The sequence below is a fragment of the Lissotriton helveticus genome, chromosome 1_1, assembly GCF_964261635.1.
Source record: "Lissotriton helveticus chromosome 1_1, aLisHel1.1, whole genome shotgun sequence".
Lineage (NCBI taxonomy): Eukaryota > Metazoa > Chordata > Amphibia > Caudata > Salamandridae > Lissotriton > Lissotriton helveticus.
The window spans coordinates 1,637,815,845-1,637,838,246 of NC_136057.1; the positions used below are offsets into that span (position 1 = coordinate 1,637,815,845).

The following is a 22,402-nucleotide window of genomic DNA, read 5'->3' on the forward strand; positions in this document are numbered from 1 at the left end:
TGGTGTGCTCATGTGCCTGTTAAAAAATAACAAGAGCAAGAAAAAGGAGCTAAAAGAAAATGTGGATATTGGAAATATTTGCACCTCTCATGGTCCCTCTGATGATTTATAATGGATAGCTTGACTGTGGCTTGTGCAATATATGTATATTTAGAATCTGATCTGGAGAGCCTTTTCCACCATGACAACATCTGACCAGGAGGTGGCAAAGCTTACCTCGGATATTACGGTAGGGGGCAATTTGCATCCGCTCTCGGGCTGAGCCACTTACCAGAAGGTCTTCTTCACACTATAGGAAGCAACTTCAGCCTGAGTGTTGTTGAAGCTGTTCAGAAAGCAGTCTGAGCTGATTGAGTGGTTTACGCTGGCAGCCGAAGGTACACTTCCATGAGGAAAGGGACATTTTTCCAAGGGAACGTTCTCATGAAGCCAAATCAAGCGTGCAAGTTGGACCCCCTTTCTCTAATGGATTCCACAACAAATCACTCTAAGGTCTCTATGGATCCAGAAGAGAAATTAAGAGGAGAGAATGGCAGACCCTGCCCTGCCACCCCCAAACTTCACAGTGAAAAAAAAATGCACAGGGGTCAAAAGTCTTGGAAATTGAAAAGTGCGTTTGTGTCACTGGTGTACTGAAAGAAGCCTATATTGGCCAGGATAAAGAACATTCATTAAGAGAAGAGACCCCACCGGGGGCTTTTGGAGACAGCCACCCCCGCCTCTCTTGTCTGAAGCCAGACTTAGCCAGGAAGGCAACCATAGCAGAATACAATACCCCATATTCCAGACACCTGGTAAGGGGGGGGGGCTTGGGGGGCAATCTCTAAAGGTGCAATGTACAAAGAAGGGGGTATATGAGTTCACCCTGGGGGAGAAAACATAGGCCAAAATGAGAGATGGAAAAGAGCTCTCCCCTCAATATCAATTTGATGATTATTCCAGCTATGGAGGGGAAGGTGGTAGCAGGACTTGGGGCTGGGGCTCTTACTGTTACTCTATCCTTGGAGACCATTGGTGGGCAAGTAAGGATGCTGGTGGAGATCTTTATAGAGCCCTGTTGAGCTAGTGTACCAAATCCCACTGTCCCAGCCTGGGGTGAGTCGGGAATATCATGTTCGCCTTGTTTCAGCTCCTCTGAAAGGAAGACCAGGAAATTAAAGTAGCAAAAATAGCCATGGTCAATAAATTGGAAGAAAAATTGGAGGCAATAGCGCCTAGAATTATGGATCTGAATGCCTGCCAGACAGAGATGGTGCAGAGACCATCTAATCTGGAGGATGCACACACTATGACGAGGCGGCTCAATACATACAGACTGAGATGAGAAATAGGAGTAGGAAGATTCAGGATTTGAAGAAGCTGTCCTGTAGGTCTTCCCTCCATCTTGTTGGAGTCCCGGAAGGTTGGGAAAGGGGTTTGGAAATGTTAGAGACTGTTTCTAAGCGGATATCTTCTTATGTGCTGAAAGAGCCTGTATCAGATTTATCTGTAGCCACAGCCCATCAATAGCCTGCCCAGGACTTTCGTATTCGGGAAAGAGTCCTAAGAAAAGCTATCCAATGTAAAGCTATAATTGTAGAGAAGGGCTTGACTTTCCAAATTTTACAGGATAAGTCTTTTGAAACCTCTTGCAAACAGTAGGAGTTCAAACGGATGATTATGGCCAGAGGGGCAAAAGCTCAAATAAACCAACCAGCGAAGCTGACCATTTATGGGCTAGGCAGTTGGATATTTTTTCCGGAATGCAAGAGGCGAGAAGGTTTCTCTCTCTGCTGGGAAATGAGGGAGCCCTAGTTAGGTTATAGAAGGGTTTCTTTTTTTGTGTGGGGCACCCAGGATTTAGTGCCCCTGGTGCCTTAACAGTGCTTCGTTTTGATGACTGGAAAGGGCAGATTTAGCTTTTAGGAGCTAGGTGTCCCAGGGGTTATGGGTTGGCTTGGGGAGTGTGATGGGTTAGGGTGGGTGAGTTGAGGAGGGGGAGGGCAGTTTTGGGGGAAAGGGGTGCAAAGGAAGAAAACTGGGGGGTTGTATTAAAAGTGATGAGGATTATGAAACATAAGAGACATTAGTGACAGTACAGTTAACACATAATAAATTAGGGGCAGGGCAAATTATTCTAAATTGAGGAACACTTTAAGTCTGCACTCTTTCTCCCTTATTTTTAGTCCTTTTTATTGAGCACTGTGGACCAATCCATCTTTCATGATATAAACACTGCATTTCCCCTGCCCAAAATCGCTAAAATAAAGCTATATGCAGATGATATGGCCCTATTCTTAACTCTGACCACTCTTAATAATAATAGTGCCTCGTAGTTGATTAAAACTTTTATGAATTTAGTGCGCTATAAAATGAATGAAGCAAAAACCGAATGTCTGTTGTTTAATATCTCCCTCGATGTCCTCCCACCAGTTCTGAAGAAAAACTATAGAGGAAGTCCAAAAACGTCTTTTAGGGTTTTTTATTCACAGGAGCCGGAGGAAGTCTTTAACAACAATTTTAATCCTTTGATGAGAAAGGTTTTTAACTTATTAGAAATATGAAGAAGACTGCCCTTATCAATTATTGGTCAGATTGCCTTGATTAAAATTTAAATCCTACTGTTGTTCCACTTTTCATTCCTATCTGTTCCTTGTTAGTTAGAAGCTGCCTTTTTCAAAAGCTGGAACAAGCCATCGCATCTTATATTTGATTCCAGAAATGCTCAGAAGTGAAGCTGAAGGCTCTACAGTTGCCCAAGCTGGAGGGAGGCTTCGAACTCCCCGATCTCCAGACATATTTTATGGCATCTTTTATTCTACAATTGCAGTGTTTCTTAATGTCTTCCTCTAATTTTAACAACTTCATTCTCCTACTTATGTTGAAAAAGTTGGGGGAGCTGGACTTAGGTGGAGTGTTCTAATCCCTAAATCACCTAGAAAAGGCAGGTACAAGCTACTTAACCTCATTTGGTTGTTGAAAAATTCTTAGTAAATATAAACTCCCCCAAGTCAATGCAGAGACCCCACAGTGCTCTTGTCAATATATCTCTCCTGACCTACTGAGGAAACTCTAGGAAAATGTACAGACTTAAGTATCACAAAAGGTGGAATTGTTTTAGAAGAGGCCTAACTGAAATCATCTTCGGTCCTATTTTTTTAAAAGACATCCCGTGTGCATTCTAATTTTTTCACGTACATCCAATTAAGTGCTATTTTTGGTAACTTATCAGGGGTGGATATCGATTCTTCAAGAAATAGGGCTAAGGTCCTGTTTCGGAATGATAAAGTCAATGCTTCTTTAAGTTATTGGTACAAAGAACTGCATCTGGGGCCAGATGACAGGGTTTTGAATATAAGATCAAAATAGAATAACCACACAGGGATAGAATTAAAGGAAACACATTGAGAAGATATTTTGACCTTAGTTATTCCACCCTTACAGGGGTCAAATTCCACAGAATGGCTTTTTTCAATGGTTGGATGTTGTACCTAACCCTACAATTAGAAAATGGGATGGTTCCCAGCTCCTCTGGATATTGCCTGAAATGTAAACAGGCAGGAGACTGGGTGCATATGTGCTGGTCCTGTGGCAACTTGGAGATGTTTTGTTGAGGGCGTGTTTCAGGCAGTAGGTGAAACAACTGAAAGGGACATTCATCCCACCTCAAGAACAGTACTTTTGGGGATTTGGGATGGTGAGATGACGGGGTAAACTGATATGGAACACTTTTCATTCATGTCAATACTCATAGCTCACTCTTTGATTACTACATATTGGAAATCCCCCTACGCTCCGAGGACAGTAGAATGGAAGTTAAAAATGAGGAAGGTCAACAAGCGGGAAGCCTGGTATCATTCCAGAGTGCATCACTCCTTAGAGTATCACAAGAAATAGAGAAAATGGCTCTGGATAGGGTAATGTCTCTACCCCTATTCAAGGCTTTAGGGATAGGGAAAGAGGCCTATGCACTTTTGTAATGAACATGCACTGTCAATTTAAAGTTATAATCTTTATGTTTTTCCTCATTAGTATTAGGATTAACCTGCTGCATTTTTTAATGGAATTTATTTTGGGATATGTTGATTATTCTTAGACTAATTGCACTTAAAAGGGAGCACTTTAGGAAGTGTAAGGAATTGGGGTTAACCTGAAGCACCTCCCTCAGAACAGTTAGGATAAGGAGAGATAAGAATTTGGATCTCAATGGGTTTGTATTTGACTGATTGCTTAGAATGCAAAATATTGGAAGAGGAACAAAGAATGAAGGGCAAAGGAAGAAAAAGACCAGGAAGAAGGAAAGGAGAAAGAAAACAAAAGAGATTGGCCTCTTGAATTGGCACTGGCATTCTTCCCTTTTTTATCTTTCTTTTTCAACATGTAGCACATTTGGAGGTATAGGGGTCTCATTATGAGTCCCACAAGTACGGAAGAATGTTTTAGGTCATTAACGTATTTGATGGCTCAGGTGGAAGAATGTCATTTTAAGTCTGGAATGATGCATTTTGGGATGATTCCATCTTTCTTAGAATAATTGCACTGTAAAGGGAGCTCAGGAACTTTAGGAAGGATAACAAATCGGGGTGAGCTAAAGTACCACCCGCAGAAGGGTTGGGAAAACGAGAGCAAAGGATTTTGATCTTGTTGGGTTTGAATTTAAGTGACAGCTTGGGGGGAAATTTTGCTGTCAACATTTGACATTTTGATATGTGTGAGTGGGGGATGGTCAAATGTTTTATTATTAGTCCTATGTGTATGGATTGATGTATTGTGTCATGACTTTTTCCTTCCGTGGATTTACTGCATGAAATTAATAAATACAATTTAAAAAAGAATGATGAGGGGCAAAATGATTACATTATGGCAGCTGTGGTCATAACAATAGTTAAGCTGGAGGGTAGGAAAGTTAATAGCTAAACAGAGGTAAAGATAGATGAACAGGGAAGATGTATATACTGTTCATGTGGTACAAGTTGGTGACGTTTTAGATGAATGGTAGCAGACTCAGGCTTGCTGTACTCCAATTAAAAGATGTGTGTAAAGGGATTTTTCACTATAGGTTCGTACAATGTTATCTCATACTGATCTTCAAAAAGAAGGGGTTGTCAATCCTTTATAGGTCCACAGTCTTAGAATTGGTGAGATTTTAAGGGTGGGCGTTCATGGGTAAAATATCTGATACCAAGAGGGGACCACCATTTTGGGGCTGCAGGACCAACCCTATCTGGAGATCATGTTGTATACCAGCAGACAGGAAAAAGTGCCAGGCCTCAATCATAAACATTAAACTATTATTACTAAAGTTCAAGTGAAAAGATTTCCTTTCTCTATTGAACAAAGGAAGCAGGAGATAATAGTAAAGTAGGAGAAAGGAAACAAAGTCAAATTGATAGAATCACCAGTTTGTACATGTAGTGAGTAAGTTTGCTTGATATATATGTATCTTCGAAATGTGAGGCAACGCATGTGGTTTGATAGGCTTTGACTGTTCAAGTGCATTACTCAACTTTCTTGGGTGCTCTTGCTCTTCAGTCAGTCTATGATAAAATTCCATTGCATAAAGAGTCCACACCACTTATATTATTCATTACTCCTTTGGATATATGATCCAGCATAGCTATTTGTTTTCTTTGGTTGTTAGGCAGTCTAGACTTCCATTCCAGACAACATGTTGGCAATTAGAACAACCATGGAGGAACATTGTGAAGGCTGCTTAATCAAACTGCAAGCAAATGCCTGACTGTGGTGTTTTCTGTATGAATTTTCTTATTACAGAAGGTGTGTGAGGCTTAAAAATAAGTATGTCATAAATTGGGCATATTATCCCAGAGCAAGGATGATACCACATTGTTTTATGATAAACATGTCCACAATTGTGCATTCAGGACAGATAACGTATGTTTAATTAAAAGTGTGCTAATTTTAAGTGGGGTGTGGCCTGTCAAATTGATTTTGAGCTACTAAATTTGCCAAGATCCACTTTTCAGAGAAACCTCTGATGCCACCTGTAGGTGTCGTGAAGCTGTTTTAGCCCTAAAAAATACTGCTGAAGAAACATATTTAGATATTGCAAATAACATGTATACTTGCCTTTGGGGTGAATTAGCCTATGAAATTTGCATAGGACAAAGAATTGTTACAACAACCATTTGTCGAAACTGCTCACCCTTGATTTTATATAACAAGCTTCTTTACATTTAGAGCCTCATTACGACAAGGCTTTCTGAGCCTCATCACAGTTTCAAATCTGACAGCCTCATTACAATGGAGGCTGTCGGTTTTGAAACTGGCTGGACATTCCGGCTGGCTTCTGATGGGCTCAGTGGGCCTGTCTGCCTTTTGGAACTGGCATGTAATCCCCATGGACAGAGTATCCATGCCAGGCTTTCCAACATGGGAACCTTGTCGGAAAATGACTTTAGGGATCCCTAGCAGGACCCCCTTCAGCCAGCGGCCACTGGTTGGGGGCCGAGGGGGAACCTATGGTGCCCCCTGTTCATTCCTGCACTGTGTGGCAGGTACCATGAGGTGCCTGCCATGTTGTGCAGAGATGAACACAAACTTGTTTTCTGTATAGGAGCTTGTGCCTGCGGCTGGTTTCCGAGTGTGGCACAAGCTCCCATACATAAAAGAGAGCTTGCGGCTGCACAATGTGCTGTCACATCAAAATTCAGCGCTCGGAGGTCGGCCGGACCCATATCCGCAATGGTGGCGTCCGCCTGATATCAAAATAAGGCCCATAATATAATGTCAGTGTGAGAATATAGCAGTGAAGCTAAAATGTGAATGAAGCGAAAATTGGAACTGTTAAATCTATGTTGCCTATCTGCTCAAAATTAGTGAGCTTGTAGTACATTGATGGGATGACTTTGAGGTGGTTGCAATTTCTTGAGAAGTTTATATTTCCATTTCTCAAGAACAATGAATGATAACCTACAAGGAGTATAACGTTCTATAGAGGTTAAAGAATAAAGGATATGGAAGAAATAAATCCATATTGGTGAAGGGTGTCTGTTAAGGGAGATTGGAATGGAGGTATCATAGAGGAAGAACATTGTAGTGAGAGAACGGAATGTGGTTCAGCGAGAGTAAGTGGTTGTTTTATCTCATGAAAGTTCCAAGTTTTTATTTAGTGATTGGGAATATATCATCAAGTTCAAAGAGATATGATGACTCATTCTTGTGCGAGTCACAGTATGTCACTGAAAGCCCTGCATCTATGGGTGTTGGTTTCCTTTTCAAATATGTCTGTGGAAAAAACAGCAATTGATGTTATTGAAAAGATCCAAGTGGTTGACATTTCAAAAATGTTCACATCTGCTGATAAACGATTTTATTAATTGGCCTGAAATTTGTTTGTCGCGGAGGCAAACGTAGTGGGCATATTGAAATGCATAAATAAAAAATTCCATAGAGAGATGGTAGCAGTTTAGATGGCTGGTTTCAAAGGTGTACAATTTATTTTGTAATATACACATTAATTTTATTAACAATTTATGTATAGGGTAAATAAGACTTTCGTTATACCTTCCTGGTTTATATTTCATGGGGCACAGTTATCATTCTTTCACACAGCGCTATGCAGCAAGCCACCTGCTGCGCTGCGTGACAGGGCAGGTATATGCTGTATTTACCATTATACAGCGCATTCCTGTCCTCTTCTAGCACGGGTGCACGTTTGGCTACCTAGCTCCAATGCAAGTAGAAAATATAGTTATCCTCGTTGCCCCTCTGGTGGGCAGCCATACAATCCTAATGCATTATCAAGTCTACCCATGTTAACCCCTTCACTGCGGCGGCTATTTCGCCGCAGTGCTAAGGGGGAGGGGGGGCCACGCGGTGCTCCCGTGCTCGTGACGGAACCGCTCCGTCACGAGCCTCGGGTGAGCTGTGCTTGTGACGGAACGGTTCCGTCACGGCCCCGCCCGCCCAATAGAATGCTCAGCACAGGCGCGGAATTCGCGCCGCGCAGGCGCGGCGAGCAGGCCGTGACGGAACCGTTCCGTCACAAGCACAGCTCATCCGAGGTTTGTGACAGAACGGTTCCGTCACAAGCATGCGAGGGGTTAATACATCTGGGAATGTGTCAGAATCCATGGGTGGATGCGAGGGAACACCCACGCTTCACCAATAAAGCGCCTCCCTGCCTCATGGTGACGCAAGGCAGCGATTTGCGCTGCCTGGCATTACCCTAAATGTATCAAGCCAATCGTTGCCACTCAAGATGGCCTTGCGTGGCGTGATAAGACTCTTTTAGGTTTTGCATCACCCTTACTTCCCCTTCCGTGGCACAAGGTGGATGCCAAACCTTGATAAATATGTCCCTATGCATGTTTGAGCTGCCTATTATGCCTCCCTGGTTGACAAAATCTTTGAATAGGGTATGAGGATGTATGCAGAATCTCTTCGCAGCATTTAAGGTCATAATTGAATCCAAAATGCCCTTTATTCTGCATTCAAAGAGTTTACGTTTGTGTTTATGCTGGATGTTGTACATCGCAGTTAATAGGTTTGCCTTTTAACCGCATCGCTGTGGCGGCTTTTCCCGCTGTGCGCGGTAATTTTAAAAATACCGCATTACATGACGAGCTCAGCTCGTCATGAGCGCACGGCAGGTTACGCTCATGACGAGCTGAGCTAGTCATCAGCCTGGAAGGGGTTAATGCATATTGTCTTCCTTATATGTGAACTTTTTTCACAACACTCCACTAATGATTATGCTACTAGTCATATTCTTAAACTACACTGCAAGAGAGGCAAGCTCAAGTGATATCAGAATGTTAAGGGTGAAAAGGGACACATGGAACATCTTGGATTGCATGGAACCCCTATTGCGAGTTTTTGTATACATTTCTTTAAGCAAAAATGCATGTACAAAATGTAGATTTAGAGAAAAATAATACAGGATATCAAGTATCATACAAAGGTACAGCGAGCAATCTAAATTATAACGTGTCAAACGTCTTGACTCCAGCTACAAGACAAAGCTCCTTAAAACTGGGATTATGGAGCCTAAAACCAACTTGCTAACAAACACCCTTTAAGACAAAAGCACACCTGCTCTTTGGTTGTCAGAAGGGGGTTCAAATACTCACTTTGTTTGGATGTGGAAGCTGTTTGTTGTGCCCGTGTGCTCAAAGTCATGGATTGCAGCTGCAAATATGGTGGCCAGCACTTCAATCTCAGTTAAGCAATGCTGCACAAAGGAAAAACACAGGGGAAAACATAAATGGTGAGAGAAAGTGAAGTTCTGCACTACACAAGCTGAAAGGCAAATGTTACCAACAACAAGGAGCTAGGACTGTTCTAAATAGAAGCATACATCAAACTCATGTACTCTGATTGCTAGAATTCGTCATTAAACCCTTCCTGAAAGGGCAAATAGTATAGTTCATGCTACCCCGCTTCAATGCTGGTATGTTGAACGTTCACAGAAAGCTTTATGTCAGGGATGGTCTCCACTTTGAGTTGGATTAACCATAAAGCTCAGATTACAGCCACTGATTTTCGGGCACAGACATGGGATCGATGCACCTGCCCCAAATGTACTCTGCTTTAAGGCAAACCATGTTTTTGAAAATGTATCATTAAGGGTAGTAGTATATAATAAAGTTGCTGCACTGCATTGCATGAACAGGAAGAGCAGAACTGCACCACATTTTCAAAGAAATAGCGCAGTGGTGACTGTGCCTGCGCTTGCAAACTTTGAGCTGCCTAGCTCCAACGCAGACATCCTCGCGTCATCGTGCAAAGCTGCCTGTGTTATGGTCAGGATTGTTATTTGTGTAGGAAGGGATACATTCCTGCGTAAAAAGTATCCTTGGAGGCTTTTCATCTTGAAATATGTACGCAGAATGCATAACACTTGCAAACAGGAAATAATAAGGAGAAATAGGAATATTTCTCCTCGTTACGCCAGCTGGAGCACCATTTTGGTGCAAACACACCTCTACAACTCTTTGTAGAAATGGGTTGCGCCAAAAACCGCAGGTGCGTGCATCACCAATGGAACTCTTTCCTGGCGCAAAGTAAATGAATGCAAAACAGTTCGGGCTGGACTGTTTCAATGAGGCACAGGGTCAAGGCTGATTTGCATATGGCCATGTCTGAACTGTGGTGGTGTGGAGTGCAAAAAAACAATGGATTTAGGCCCAGATCTCTGTACTGGGGTGAATGTATGACATTGTTCTGCATTCTGTCCATCGACTGTTGGTTTTGCAAAGTAAATGAAGGCAGTACAATGCGCTGCCTTGCATGAATTTTTTGTTGTTTTTGCAAAGCAACGCTAACACTTGCGTTGCTTTCTAAATACCAAAATGGATTTTGTGATGGATCTGCGTCAAAAAAGGAATACAAGGCTGACGTAAAATATTTAAAAATCTGGGCTATGGTTTGAACCGATTGTTCTTGTCTTGTGATAGTCCCTCCTCTCCCCCTTTAACCTTAGTACTGTACATACTGTCATTTAGTAAGCTCTCCTGACATTATCATCTTGAGGTCGGACCATCTTTGTAAGTTGTGCTGTCGGTGAAAATAAAAATAAATCTGGAAAAATCAGATGTGAGGAGCGCTTTGCACTAAAATGGTTCCTTTGCTTTATTTCCCAGGAATGTCATTCACCAGAGTGATGAAACCAGGCTGGAGAATACTCTGTTTGGTTAAAACACCATCAGATTAAATTCTCCACGTTATAGGAGGATGTCTGACAGACTATCGAAACAACAAACATCGTGCTAAACAACTATTGAGTCAAACATATCAATGACAACAATATTGTCTACCTTTACGTAAAATGGTAAGTACAAACAAATGGAATTGAAAATATCTTTGACACTAATATCATTAAAAAGAATACAAAAACATTGATTTTCACTATATAGTATAAAATAGTAAATCTAAAATATTTTACATATAACATGAATATAAAGTAAAATAATTTTAAATATTTAAAAAAATATATATATATACATATATACTCATATAGAAACACACATACACATATATATACATGTTTTATATACATATATAATGTAACACCATTAATAAAAATATATATGTGAATTTAATATTAGATTTTTAATATTATTGTTTTTAATTTACTATTATAAAAAGCATAGATATATATGTATATATATATATATATACATTTAAATAAATATAAAAAAATATGAAAACAGAAGTACAAAACATGAAACCAAATTCCCAAATTAATTCAATATAAAAAACGATAAAATTACAAAAATTAATACAAATATTAAAAAAGGAAAAAAAATCTATCTATAAAAATATAATATAAAACTAAACAAACAAACACTTAATACTAATATATATATTTCAACAATTTCAAGAATAAGTATTTAAATCAGAAACTAAAACGTATACTATTCTCACTCCAGTCTGTGCAACAGTAAGGAAAGCATTGGACTTTGGAAGATTAAAATTTACTAGATCCACTCCAGTCTGTGCAACAGAAGAAAAAGCGTTGGACTGCAGAGGGGTAAAATTTACTATTCCCACTCCACTTGGTGCAACAGTAGAGAAAACGTTAGACTTCTGAGAGGTTAAATTTACTATTCCTACTCCAGTCTGTGCAACAGTAGGGAAAGCGTTTGAATTCAAAGGGGTAAAATATACTATTCCCACTCCAGTCTGGGCAATGGTAGGGAAAGCATTGGACTTCAGAGGGGTAAGATTTACAATTACAACTCCAGTCTGTGCAACAGTAGGGAAAGCATTTCACTTCCAAGGGGTTACATTTTCTATTACCACTCCAGTCTGAGCAACAGTAGAGAAAGCGTTGGGATTTAGAGAGGTAACATTCACCATTCAAACTCCAGTTTGTGCACCACTAGGGAAAGTGTTGGACTTCGGAGAGGTAGAATTGACTATTCCTACTGCAGTTTGTGCAACAGTAAGGAAAGCATTATACTTCAGAGGAGTTAAATTGAATATTCCCAATCCAGGCTGTGCAACAGTAGAGAAAGTGTTGGACTTCGGAGAGGTAAAATTTACTATTCCAACTCCAGTTTTTGCAACCTTTGGGAAAATATTGGTCTTTGGAGGGGTTAAACTTCCTATCCCCACTCCAGTCTGTTCAACAGTAGCAAATTTGTTGGACTCTAGAGGAGTAATATTTACTGTTCCCACTCCAATAGGATGAGTACTTCACTCCAAACCCATGACATATTTTAATAACCCTTTTAATACACCAGACGAATAAAACTACTAATTAAAACATTATGTATATAACATTAAAAAACGATGTACATGATTATTAAAAATGTTAATAATTAAATTAGAATTTCAAAAAATGGTATTAATGTATTATTTAATAAAATACCCCAATATACTCACGCAAAACCTTGCAGACCACTGTTAAAATATAACAGAATTTTATAAGTATAACAAAATTAAAATATTTAATAATCAAATAATGAATGATTAATAAATAAATGATCAATTATTAGTTAATTATTACTTGAATAACTTCCCACCCTATACTCCTACAGAACCACCAACATACAATATAATTTACAAAATATAATAATTACACAATTTACATGAATAACAATCAATTAAATAATTAATACCAGATACATAAATAATTATTATTCAATTATTACTTAATAAACTTCCCTTCCTATACCCCTACAAACCCAATAACCCACACCTTAAATATTCCTTAAAATATAATAATTACATAATTAACAATCAACTAAATGATTGATTGGGGGCGTGGCTATGATACAGTTGATGGCGCATTCGTGAGCTGGAAGCTCCGTGCCGGCTGTGCTAATTATCCTGTTAAAAGTGGATTCCACCCGTGCCTGGGGGCAGGCTTCTGGGGGCCCGACTCACCGGAGACCCTAAAGACTTAAACGGCGTCTCCAATGACTCGGGGGATGGCCAGGAGGCGGACAAGAAAGCAGCTCGGAACGGCCGTAGTGGAGGCAAGATGGCGGCCTGATACAGGGAAGCGAGCAGCCTGGGGGAGCCTGGTGGCGAGTACAGACTAAATCACGGATGGCGGATATCGGAACTTGGGACGTGCTCATCATTACTCCGTGTACCCACCCTGAGTAAGTGACGACAGTGAGACTGGAACCGGTGACCGTCTGGATCGTTGTCCTGGCTGCGGTGGCACCTTCGCAAGAGGTTTTGGGGTCCCCAAGAGCGGACTGAGCTATGGACCTGGCGGCGACCTCCTACATCACTGGAGGAGTGGGGGATGCCTCTTTCCCTGGACTGCTCCCCTGACTTACGCAGCAAAATCAGCTGAGTGCTCGCTCTCTCTGGTGGCTCTTTGGCCCGATTTACAATCTGCAAAGACTGACTGCTGCGTCACTCTGTTACTGTGATGGACGACGGAGTGATCGGAGGCAGGTGATGTCAATGAAGCAGGGGCAGTGAAAGGTAGGACTGCTGGGGACAGGCTTTTAGGGTCTCCCCCTGCGCATCCGGATTGAAAGACTGCCAAGGCTGAAGGTGCCGGGGGGCTCAAGGTGGTGCCCCGGCCCATGGTGGTGAGGCTACTAGTTTGTACTGTGTTGCCAGCCGAACTGAGGTAACGTGGCCGCACTGCTAGACAGAATCGGACTGTACCACTGTGGACCAAGTAAGGCCATAGCTGTCGGGAAACCACAAGTGAGTGGAGCATGCTCCTGGGACACACAGATGTCCTGGGCCTGCGATGTGATGCATGTTTGAGTGCCTGTGCAGCGGTATTTATAGTGGATGGTGGTGGTGCCTTGAACATATGGTAGGCTTCTTGTAGCAACGCCACTTGTACAATGGACAGAATTGCCCCCGCTGGGCCCTCCTTTGACCCTGCTGCTGAGTGCTGCTGACCACGGAGTGGAGACTCCAGCATAGTCTGGATGTGTGTTCTGTCAATGGTGAGAAGCTAGACTGCCCGCTCCTGTTACACTTGCCTGCATTGTGGCCGTTAGATGTTGCGGTAGCCATCACGCCCTGGGCTCACTGACTGACCAGCTTTCTGCCCGGACTGCGCGTCACTGTCGTGGCGCTCCTGGTGCTATTCCTCAGCAGCTCCTCCGGCATTCTGTACCCCCACGTGGGCAGAGGGTTCCTAGGTATTGCCTGACTGAAGACCTTGGATACATGAAGTACAGACCTGCCACAGAGGGAACTCTCTGCTAGTGTTGCATGGCCGACCCCAGATGTTGGTAAAGAGGGGTCCCAATTGACAAATCTGGAGTACTCATATGGCAGTTGGCCAAACAGCTCTGAGGCGGGACCACCGAAAGGGAAGCCACTACTAGCCCGGGCAGACGACGTAAAAGAGAACATAGTCTGTGCCCTGAACGAAATTGGACAGAGGCTTTGAGGCCGACTCCCCGCTCGCTTGGAAAAAGGAGCACTTGCACGGCGATCACTGGCGGAATAGAGCTGGAGATGGGGAAACCAAGAGGGAAGCAGGCAGGCCCCCCAAGAACAAGACAACAGTGCGACGGACACAGTCCCTCTGGGAACAGGCGGTGAATCCCCAGAGACACCTGTGCACCAATAATTGGCCAAGATCTTAGAAGCCATCGTTGACACCAAGGCAACATTGCACCAGGACATCAGTACAGTTGCGGTGGGCCTGGGCTTGTTAAGGGCAGAACATGCCAAACTAACAGACTGAGTGTAGCAGTCTGAAGCAACTCTTGAGGTGCTTGCCCCTGCACAACAGGCATTGGCGGTCCAGGTTGGAGAACTATCTAGTAAGGTCAACGTGCTGGAACAGAGAGTGGAAGAGGCAGAGGGCCGAAACTGGAGGAACAATGTGCAGGTCCTGGGACTGCCGAAGGGAGTGGAAGGCCAGGAAATGGTTCTTGAATGGGTGTGGGGAGAATTTGAAGTATTTCTTATGTGCTGTACAGATAAAATCAATAAAAATGAGTTATTGAAAAAATAGTTATAGTTCTAGTTTTATTTCAATTTTCTACTTTCGGTATATATTTTTGTGGGGATGATCTTGAGTCTTCACACTTTTAATTTTCTTCCCATTATTTCTACAATCCATTCATTTCTACATTTTTCTAACGCTGCTGTTGGCTGAACTTCCCTTTAATTCCTTCCCCTCTTCTACTAGAATATCCTCATTTTTCTTCCCCTCCTTTTCAAACTACATAAGGGGTTTGCCTCTGTAGGATCCGGTTTACGCCAGTAAAGAGAGGTCAGGAGGCCGTGGTAGAGTTGCTGTTGTCTTTATTAAGTCGCAAGTAACAGAGACCCCATCCAGCACCCAAGACTGTCAACTGTCAACTGACAAGTTTACCAGCCTCCCTAGGTAACCTCCAGGTTCCACATTCCAGGGATGGTCACCTAGTAACCAGGAGCAGCACTCCAGCAGAGAACAAAGACAATACATCACCTCCCCCTCAATACTTAACAAAGAACACGAAAAGAAAAGAAATGCAACGATAAGTGGTAAAAGGACCATAGCATTTTAAATATAATCGTGCAATTTATTCAGACGTCTAACCACCCTACAAGGCCTAGAGACCTTCTCTTTCAAAGTGGAATCAGAGGTAGGATTTGAAGGCTCAATCACATCAGTGGGGTGACATCTGACCACTCTGTTCAAGTTCCACACCCTGTGGTAGCTGATCTTGATGGCATTCTTAAAAACCTTAATTACCTTGAATGTTATGCTGAACTAAGAGTTCCCTTTACCCAAGCAGGGAGATTTGATCTTAAACCAATGACCCACGGACACCATGGTGTTTTTGACAGCTTTACGGTCATCAAACCATCTCTTCCTCTTTTCCATGATCACATGTTCTCTTTGTCTCCAACCTTCCTCACAAACAACATTACCGTCAACCAACGACCGACGAGGGACAAACCTCCGTGTTTGCCACCCTTTTCTTGAACAAGCGGAAAGGAGATAACCATGTAGAAGAATGCAGGGTAAACCTATACTCTCTCACTTTCCTTCTCATGGCCACCTCCCAGTCTGTTCCAGTTGCAATGGCTTGCTGCAGAGTCTCCTTTAACACCTTCACAAATCTTTCAACTACACCTTTGCGTTCAGGTTTGTAAAGAGCTGCCTTCTTGTGTTTGATCCCCCTGCAACACAAAAACTCTTCAACCACCCTTGAGGTAAATTGTGCACCATTGTCCGAGAGCACTGATAATGGAAAACCCTCCCTCTCAAAAAGATCATCCAAAAGATTAATAACCACAGTGAACTCCACAGAGCTTACCACCTTAATCTCTGGCCACAGCGAGTACATGTCCATGCAAACTAGAACATACTGATCACGCATATTTAGTTTTACTGGACCTAAAATGTCAATGGCAATATCTGACCAAGGCTGTTTAGGCTGTTCCCTCAGCACCATGGGTTTTGTTCTACATTTTAAGTTCTTATCTCTGCATGCACACTCTGCACAATTCACATCCATGGCCGACCACCAATATGCTTCCCTAATTCTCTCTTTGATTTTGACAGTTCCCATATGGCTAGCATAAGCACTCTTTAGCAACCTTTCCCATAGAGCCCAAGGAGGAACTAAATTGCTGCCCCTCAAGAGGATACCATCAACAACAGCTAGTTCCCCTTTGACCTGCCAGAAGCCGTTCAGGTCCTGACAATAATCCTTTCTCTCACACCACTCTCCCAAAACCATTGCCTCCACCTTTTGCAAAACGTTGTCTTTCACTAAAAGTTCTCTCCATTCAACTTCAGAAACAATACCATCACTAATCAGGCACACATCAACATCCTCCTCAAGTTCTTCTTCTCCAAACCGTTCACCCTCTTCAGATGCCTCATCATGGACATCACCCAACCTAGATAAACAGTCAGCCAGAGTGTTACTGGCCACAGGAACATAAGAGACCACAAAGTTAAACTCTTGCAACACCACCACCCACCTCCGTTTGCGGTGGGAAACAAAATCAATCCCTTTCTTGGTAAACACCTTACGTCAGCGGTTTAAGGTCCGTCAATACCTTAAACTTACTTCGCCAAAGAAACTTTCGCAACTTACAGATGGCCCAAAAGATGGTAAGAGATTCCCTCTCAACAACCGAATAGTTGCACTCTGCACCCCTCAAAGGTCTAGAAATAAACAAAATTGCTTTCTCCTCACTTCCAGAGTTCTGGAGAAGCACCACATCTAAGCCCTTAGAACTGGCATCAGTCACTAAATAAGAATCCTTCCGTAGGTCAAAACTGCCTAGATCGGGTTCTCAAATTCATCACTACATGCTTTAGACCATGCAAACTCGCACCCCTTCTTCAGAAGATCACTTAAATGACAAGTCATGCCAGCAAACTTGGGTACAAACTTGTGATAAAATTCTGTCATCCCTAAGAACTTCAGGGTATATTATCAACACAGGCGATACAATTATCGCTTGCTTTATCGGCAGAAAACTGCCGCTAAAGCCGCTTTTGCGGCAGAAAACTGCCGCAAAAGCGGCTTTAGCGGCAGTTTTCTGCCGATAAAGCAAGCGATAATTGTATCGCCTGTGTTGATAATATGCCCCTTCGATTTTGGAAAAGGTGATGGACAGAGTTTCTGAATGATGCAGAATACTCTTACCAAGTCAATAGATCATGGTTTTAATCCATCACTGTTTTTTAGCTCACTGCACCATCCCAGCTCAGAACCTGGCTATATGCAAATTAGTCTGTTCCTGTCCCAGTGCATGATGAGAACAGGGCAAACCAAACTACCAAGCCAATTCTTATACTGGAAAGGAAACAAGCTTCCGGGGACCGGTTTCTGGCATCACAGCCTTCTTCGGCCCGGCTTGCTTGAATCCTGATGGTGCAATGAGCAAGGGACTCACGTCTGAGTATACCCTCCCACACATAGTGTGGATAAAATCGATTTTGGAAAAGGTGATGGACAGAGTTTCTGAATGATGCAGAATACTCTTACCAAGTCAATAGATCATGGTTTTAATCCATCACTGTTTTTTAGCTCACTGCACCATCCCAGCTCAGAACCTGGCTATATGCAAATTAGTCTGTTCCTGTCCCAGTGCATGATGGGAACAGGGCAAACCAAACTACCAAGCCAATTCTTATACTGGAAAGGAAACAAGCTTCCGGGGACCGGTTTCTGGCATCACAGACTTCTTCGGCCCGGCTTGCTTGAATCCTGATGGTGCAATGAGCAAGGGACTCACGTCTGAGTATACCCTCCCACACATAGTGTGGATAAAATCGATTTTGGAAAAGGTGATGGACAGAGTTTCTGAATGATGCAGAATACTCTTACCAAGTCAATAGATCATGGTTTTAATCCATCACTGTTTTTTAGCTCACTGCACCATCCCAGCTCAGAACCTGGCTATATGCAAATTAGTCTGTTCCTGTCCCAGTGCATGATGGGAACAGGGCAAACCAAACTACCAAGCCAATTCTTATACTGGAAAGGAAACAAGCTTCCGGGGACCGGTTTCTGGCATCACAGCCTTCTTCGGCCCGGCTTGCTTGAATCCTGATGGTGCAATGAGCAAGGGACTCACGTCTGAGTATACCCTCCCACACATAGTGTGGATAAAATCGATTTTGGAAAAGGTGATGGACAGAGTTTCTGAATGATGCAGAATACTCTTACCAAGTCAATAGATCATGGTTTTAATCCATCACTGTTTTTTAGCTCACTGCACCATCCCAGCTCAGAACCTGGCTATATGCAAATTAGTCTGTTCCTGTCCCAGTGCATGATGGGAACAGGGCAAACCAAACTACCAAGCCAATTCTTATACTGGAAAGGAAACAAGCTTCCGGGGACCGGTTTCTGGCATCACAGCCTTCTTCGGCCCGGCTTGCTTGAATCCTGATGGTGCAATGAGCAAGGGACTCACGTCTGAGTATACCCTCCCACACATAGTGTGGATAAAATCGATTTTGGAAAAGGTGATGGACAGAGTTTCTGAATGATGCAGAATACTCTTACCAAGTCAATAGATCATGGTTTTAATCCATCACTGTTTTTTAGCTCACTGCACCATCCCAGCTCAGAACCTGGCTATATGCAAATTAGTCTGTTCCTGTCCCAGTGCATGATGGGAACAGGGCAAACCAAACTACCAAGCCAATTCTTATACTGGAAAGGAAACAAGCTTCCGGGGACCGGTTTCTGGCATCACAGCCTTCTTCGGCCCGGCTTGCTTGAATCCTGATGGTGCAATGAGCAAGGGACTCACGTCTGAGTATACCCTCCCACACATAGTGTGGATAAAATCGATTTTGGAAAAGGTGATGGACAGAGTTTCTGAATGATGCAGAATACTCTTACCAAGTCAATAGATCATGGTTTTAATCCATCACTGTTTTTTAGCTCACTGCACCATCCCAGCTCAGAACCTGGCTATATGCAAATTAGTCTGTTCCTGTCCCAGTGCATGATGGGAACAGGGCAAACCAAACTACCAAGCCAATTCTTATACTGGAAAGGAAACATGCTTCCGGGGACCGGTTTCTGGCATCACAGCCTTCTTCGGCCCGGCTTGCTTGAATCCTGATGGTGCAATGAGCAAGGGACTCACGTCTGAGTATACTCTCCCACACATAGTGTGGATAAAATCGATTTTGGAAAAGGTGATGGACAGAGTTTCTGAATGATGCAGAATACTCTTACCAAGTCAATAGATCATGGTTTTAATCCATAACTGTTTTTTAGCTCACTGCACCATCCCAGCTCAGAACCTGGCTATATGCAATTTAGTCTGTTCCTGTCCCAGTGCATGATGGGAACAGGGCAAACCAAACTACCAAGCCAATTCTTATACTGGAAAGGAAACAAGCTTCCGGGGACCGGTTTCTGGCATCACAGCCTTCTTCGGCCCGGCTTGCTTGAATCCTGATGGTGCAATGAGCAAGGGACTCACGTCTGAGTATACCCTCCCACACATAGTGTGGATAAAATCGATTTTGGAAAAGGTGATGGACAGAGTTTCTGAATGATGCAGAATACTCTTACCAAGTCAATAGATCATGGTTTTAATCCATCACTGTTTTTTAGCTCACTGCACCATCCCAGCTCAGAACCTGGCTATATGCAAATTAGTCTGTTCCTGTCCCAGTGCATGATGGGAACAGGGCAAACCAAACTACCAAGCCAATTCTTATACTGGAAAGGAAACAAGCTTCCGTGGACCGGTTTCTGGCATCACAGCCTTCTTCGGCCCGGCTTGCTTGAATCCTGATGGTGCAATGAGCAAGGGACTCACGTCTGAGTATACCCTCCCACACATAGTGTGGATAAAATCGATTTTGGAAAAGGTGATGGACAGAGTTTCTGAATGATGCAGAATACTCTTACCAAGTCAATAGATCATGGTTTTAATCCATCACTGTTTTTTAGCTCACTGCACCATCCCAGCTCAGAACCTGGCTATATGCAAATTAGTCTGTTCCTGTCCCAGTGCATGATGGGAACAGGGCAAACCAAACTACCAAGCCAATTCTTATACTGGAAAGGAAACAAGCTTCCGGGGACCGGTTTCTGGCATCACAGCCTTCTTCGGCCCGGCTTGCTTGAATCCTGATGGTGCAATGAGCAAGGGACTCACGTCTGAGTATACCCTCCCACACATAGTGTGGATAAAATCGATTTTGGAAAAGGTGATGGACAGAGTTTCTGAATGATGCAGAATACTCTTACCAAGTCAATAGATCATGGTTTTAATCCATCACTGTTTTTTAGCTCACTGCACCATCCTAGCTCAGAACCTGGCTATATGCAAATTAGTCTGTTCCTGTCCCAGTGCATGATGGGAACAGGGCAAACCAAACTACCAAGCCAATTCTTATACTGGAAAGGAAACAAGCTTCCGGGGACCGGTTTCTGGCATCACAGCCTTCTTCGGCCCGGCTTGCTTGAATCCTGATGGTGCAATGAGCAAGGGACTCACATCTGAGTATACCCTTCCACGCTTAGGGTGGACAAAATTATTTACAACAAGGGGTGGTGATGGACAGAGTCTCTGAATTAAGCAGAGTACTCTCACCCAGTCAAGAGATCAGGGCTAGATCCAACACCGTTTTTTAGCTCATTGCACCATCCCAGTTTCAGAACCTGGCTGTATGCAAATTAGTCTGTCCCTGGCCCAGTGCATCATGGGAACAGGGCAGACCAGACTACAAAAGCCAATTCTTACACTGGGAAGGAAACAAGCTTCCGGGGACCGGTTTCTGGCAGTGGCCAGTGTAAGAATTGGCTTTTGTAGTTTGGTTTGCCCTGTTCCCATCATGCACTGGGACAGGAACAGACTAATTTGCATACAGCCAGGTTCTGAAACTGGGATGGTGCAATGAGCTAAAAAACGGTGTTGGATCTAGCCCTGATCTCTTGACTGGGTGAGAGTATTCTGCTTAATTCAGAGACTCTGTCCCTCACCACCCCTTGTTGTAAATAATTTTGCCCCCCCAAGAGAGCACAACATTTTGCTGATGTTGGGTAGGGGGTAATGGTCCTTCACCACTGCCTTGTTCAGCTCTCTTAAGTTCACACAAAGCCTAGCCTCCCCATTGGCCTTGCGGCCCATAGCAATCGGAGAAAGCCATTCTGTGGCTTCGACTTCCTGTATTATGTCATTGGTGATCAACTTGTGCAACTGAACTTTCATTTTCTCCTTTACCATAATTGGTACACCCCAAACTTTAGCCACCTTTAGTACGCCACCAGGCTTCATTTTTATGTAATGCATATAATTCTTGAGACACCCCAGCTTTTTATCAAACACTTCTGGAAATTCCTTGACCCCGGCTTTCCACCCATCACCAACTTGACTGACAAAAGGCACCTCTTTAAACACACTGAGGGGCTCTCATTGGGATCCAAGAACACCCACAAATCACGTTGATGGAACCAGCTTATTAGAGAATCCCCTTTCATGGACACATACACTTTCCCCGGGATGATCCTTCCCTTAAAATCGATCATGCCCCAAAAGTAACCCTAAAAGGTCAATCATTTCTTCTCCATACCCCCTTGGCTTTATATCTGGTCTCAATAACTACCTTTTATATTGGGTACTGATCAAAGAAAGACTTAGAAATTAATGTCCATCATTAACCCGTACCACCTCCATCGGACCCTCACTACTAGACCCTTTTACCTGACAGATGTTTACTTCCTCTAGCTCAAACTATTTGTGGGTATTTTACTTCTAACAACCATATATTTATCTACCTTTAACATGCCACCCTCACTCTTAATCAGGGGCACATTCTTACGCATTGTCTCCAAACAGGCCTTAGAATGCTCATGGGTCTTAGCTATAGTGAGCACCTCGTGCAATGAGGGGTTATCCTTTTGCAATAAACTGTCCCTGGCTTTATCAATGCTGCAACCCAACATCAGCTGGTCTCTGAGTCGTACCTCTAATGATGCCCCTCAGTTGCACTTTGAAACAAACTTGCACAATTAGGTGATATATTGCTCCA

General features: G+C 43.0%; 1 protein-coding gene across 1 annotated transcript in view; it reads right to left on the reverse strand.

Annotated features, from left to right (window-relative positions):
- PDE1B (phosphodiesterase 1B) overlaps nucleotides 1–22,402 on the reverse strand; it is a 1,091,117-nt gene that overhangs the window by 406,172 nt on the left and 662,543 nt on the right. Inside the window, exon 7 of the mRNA XM_078688664.1 lies at nucleotides 9,075–9,175. Within this exon, the coding sequence (XP_078544790.1) occupies nucleotides 9,075–9,175 (101 nt within the window). The remainder of the gene's footprint in view (nucleotides 1–9,074; nucleotides 9,176–22,402) is intronic.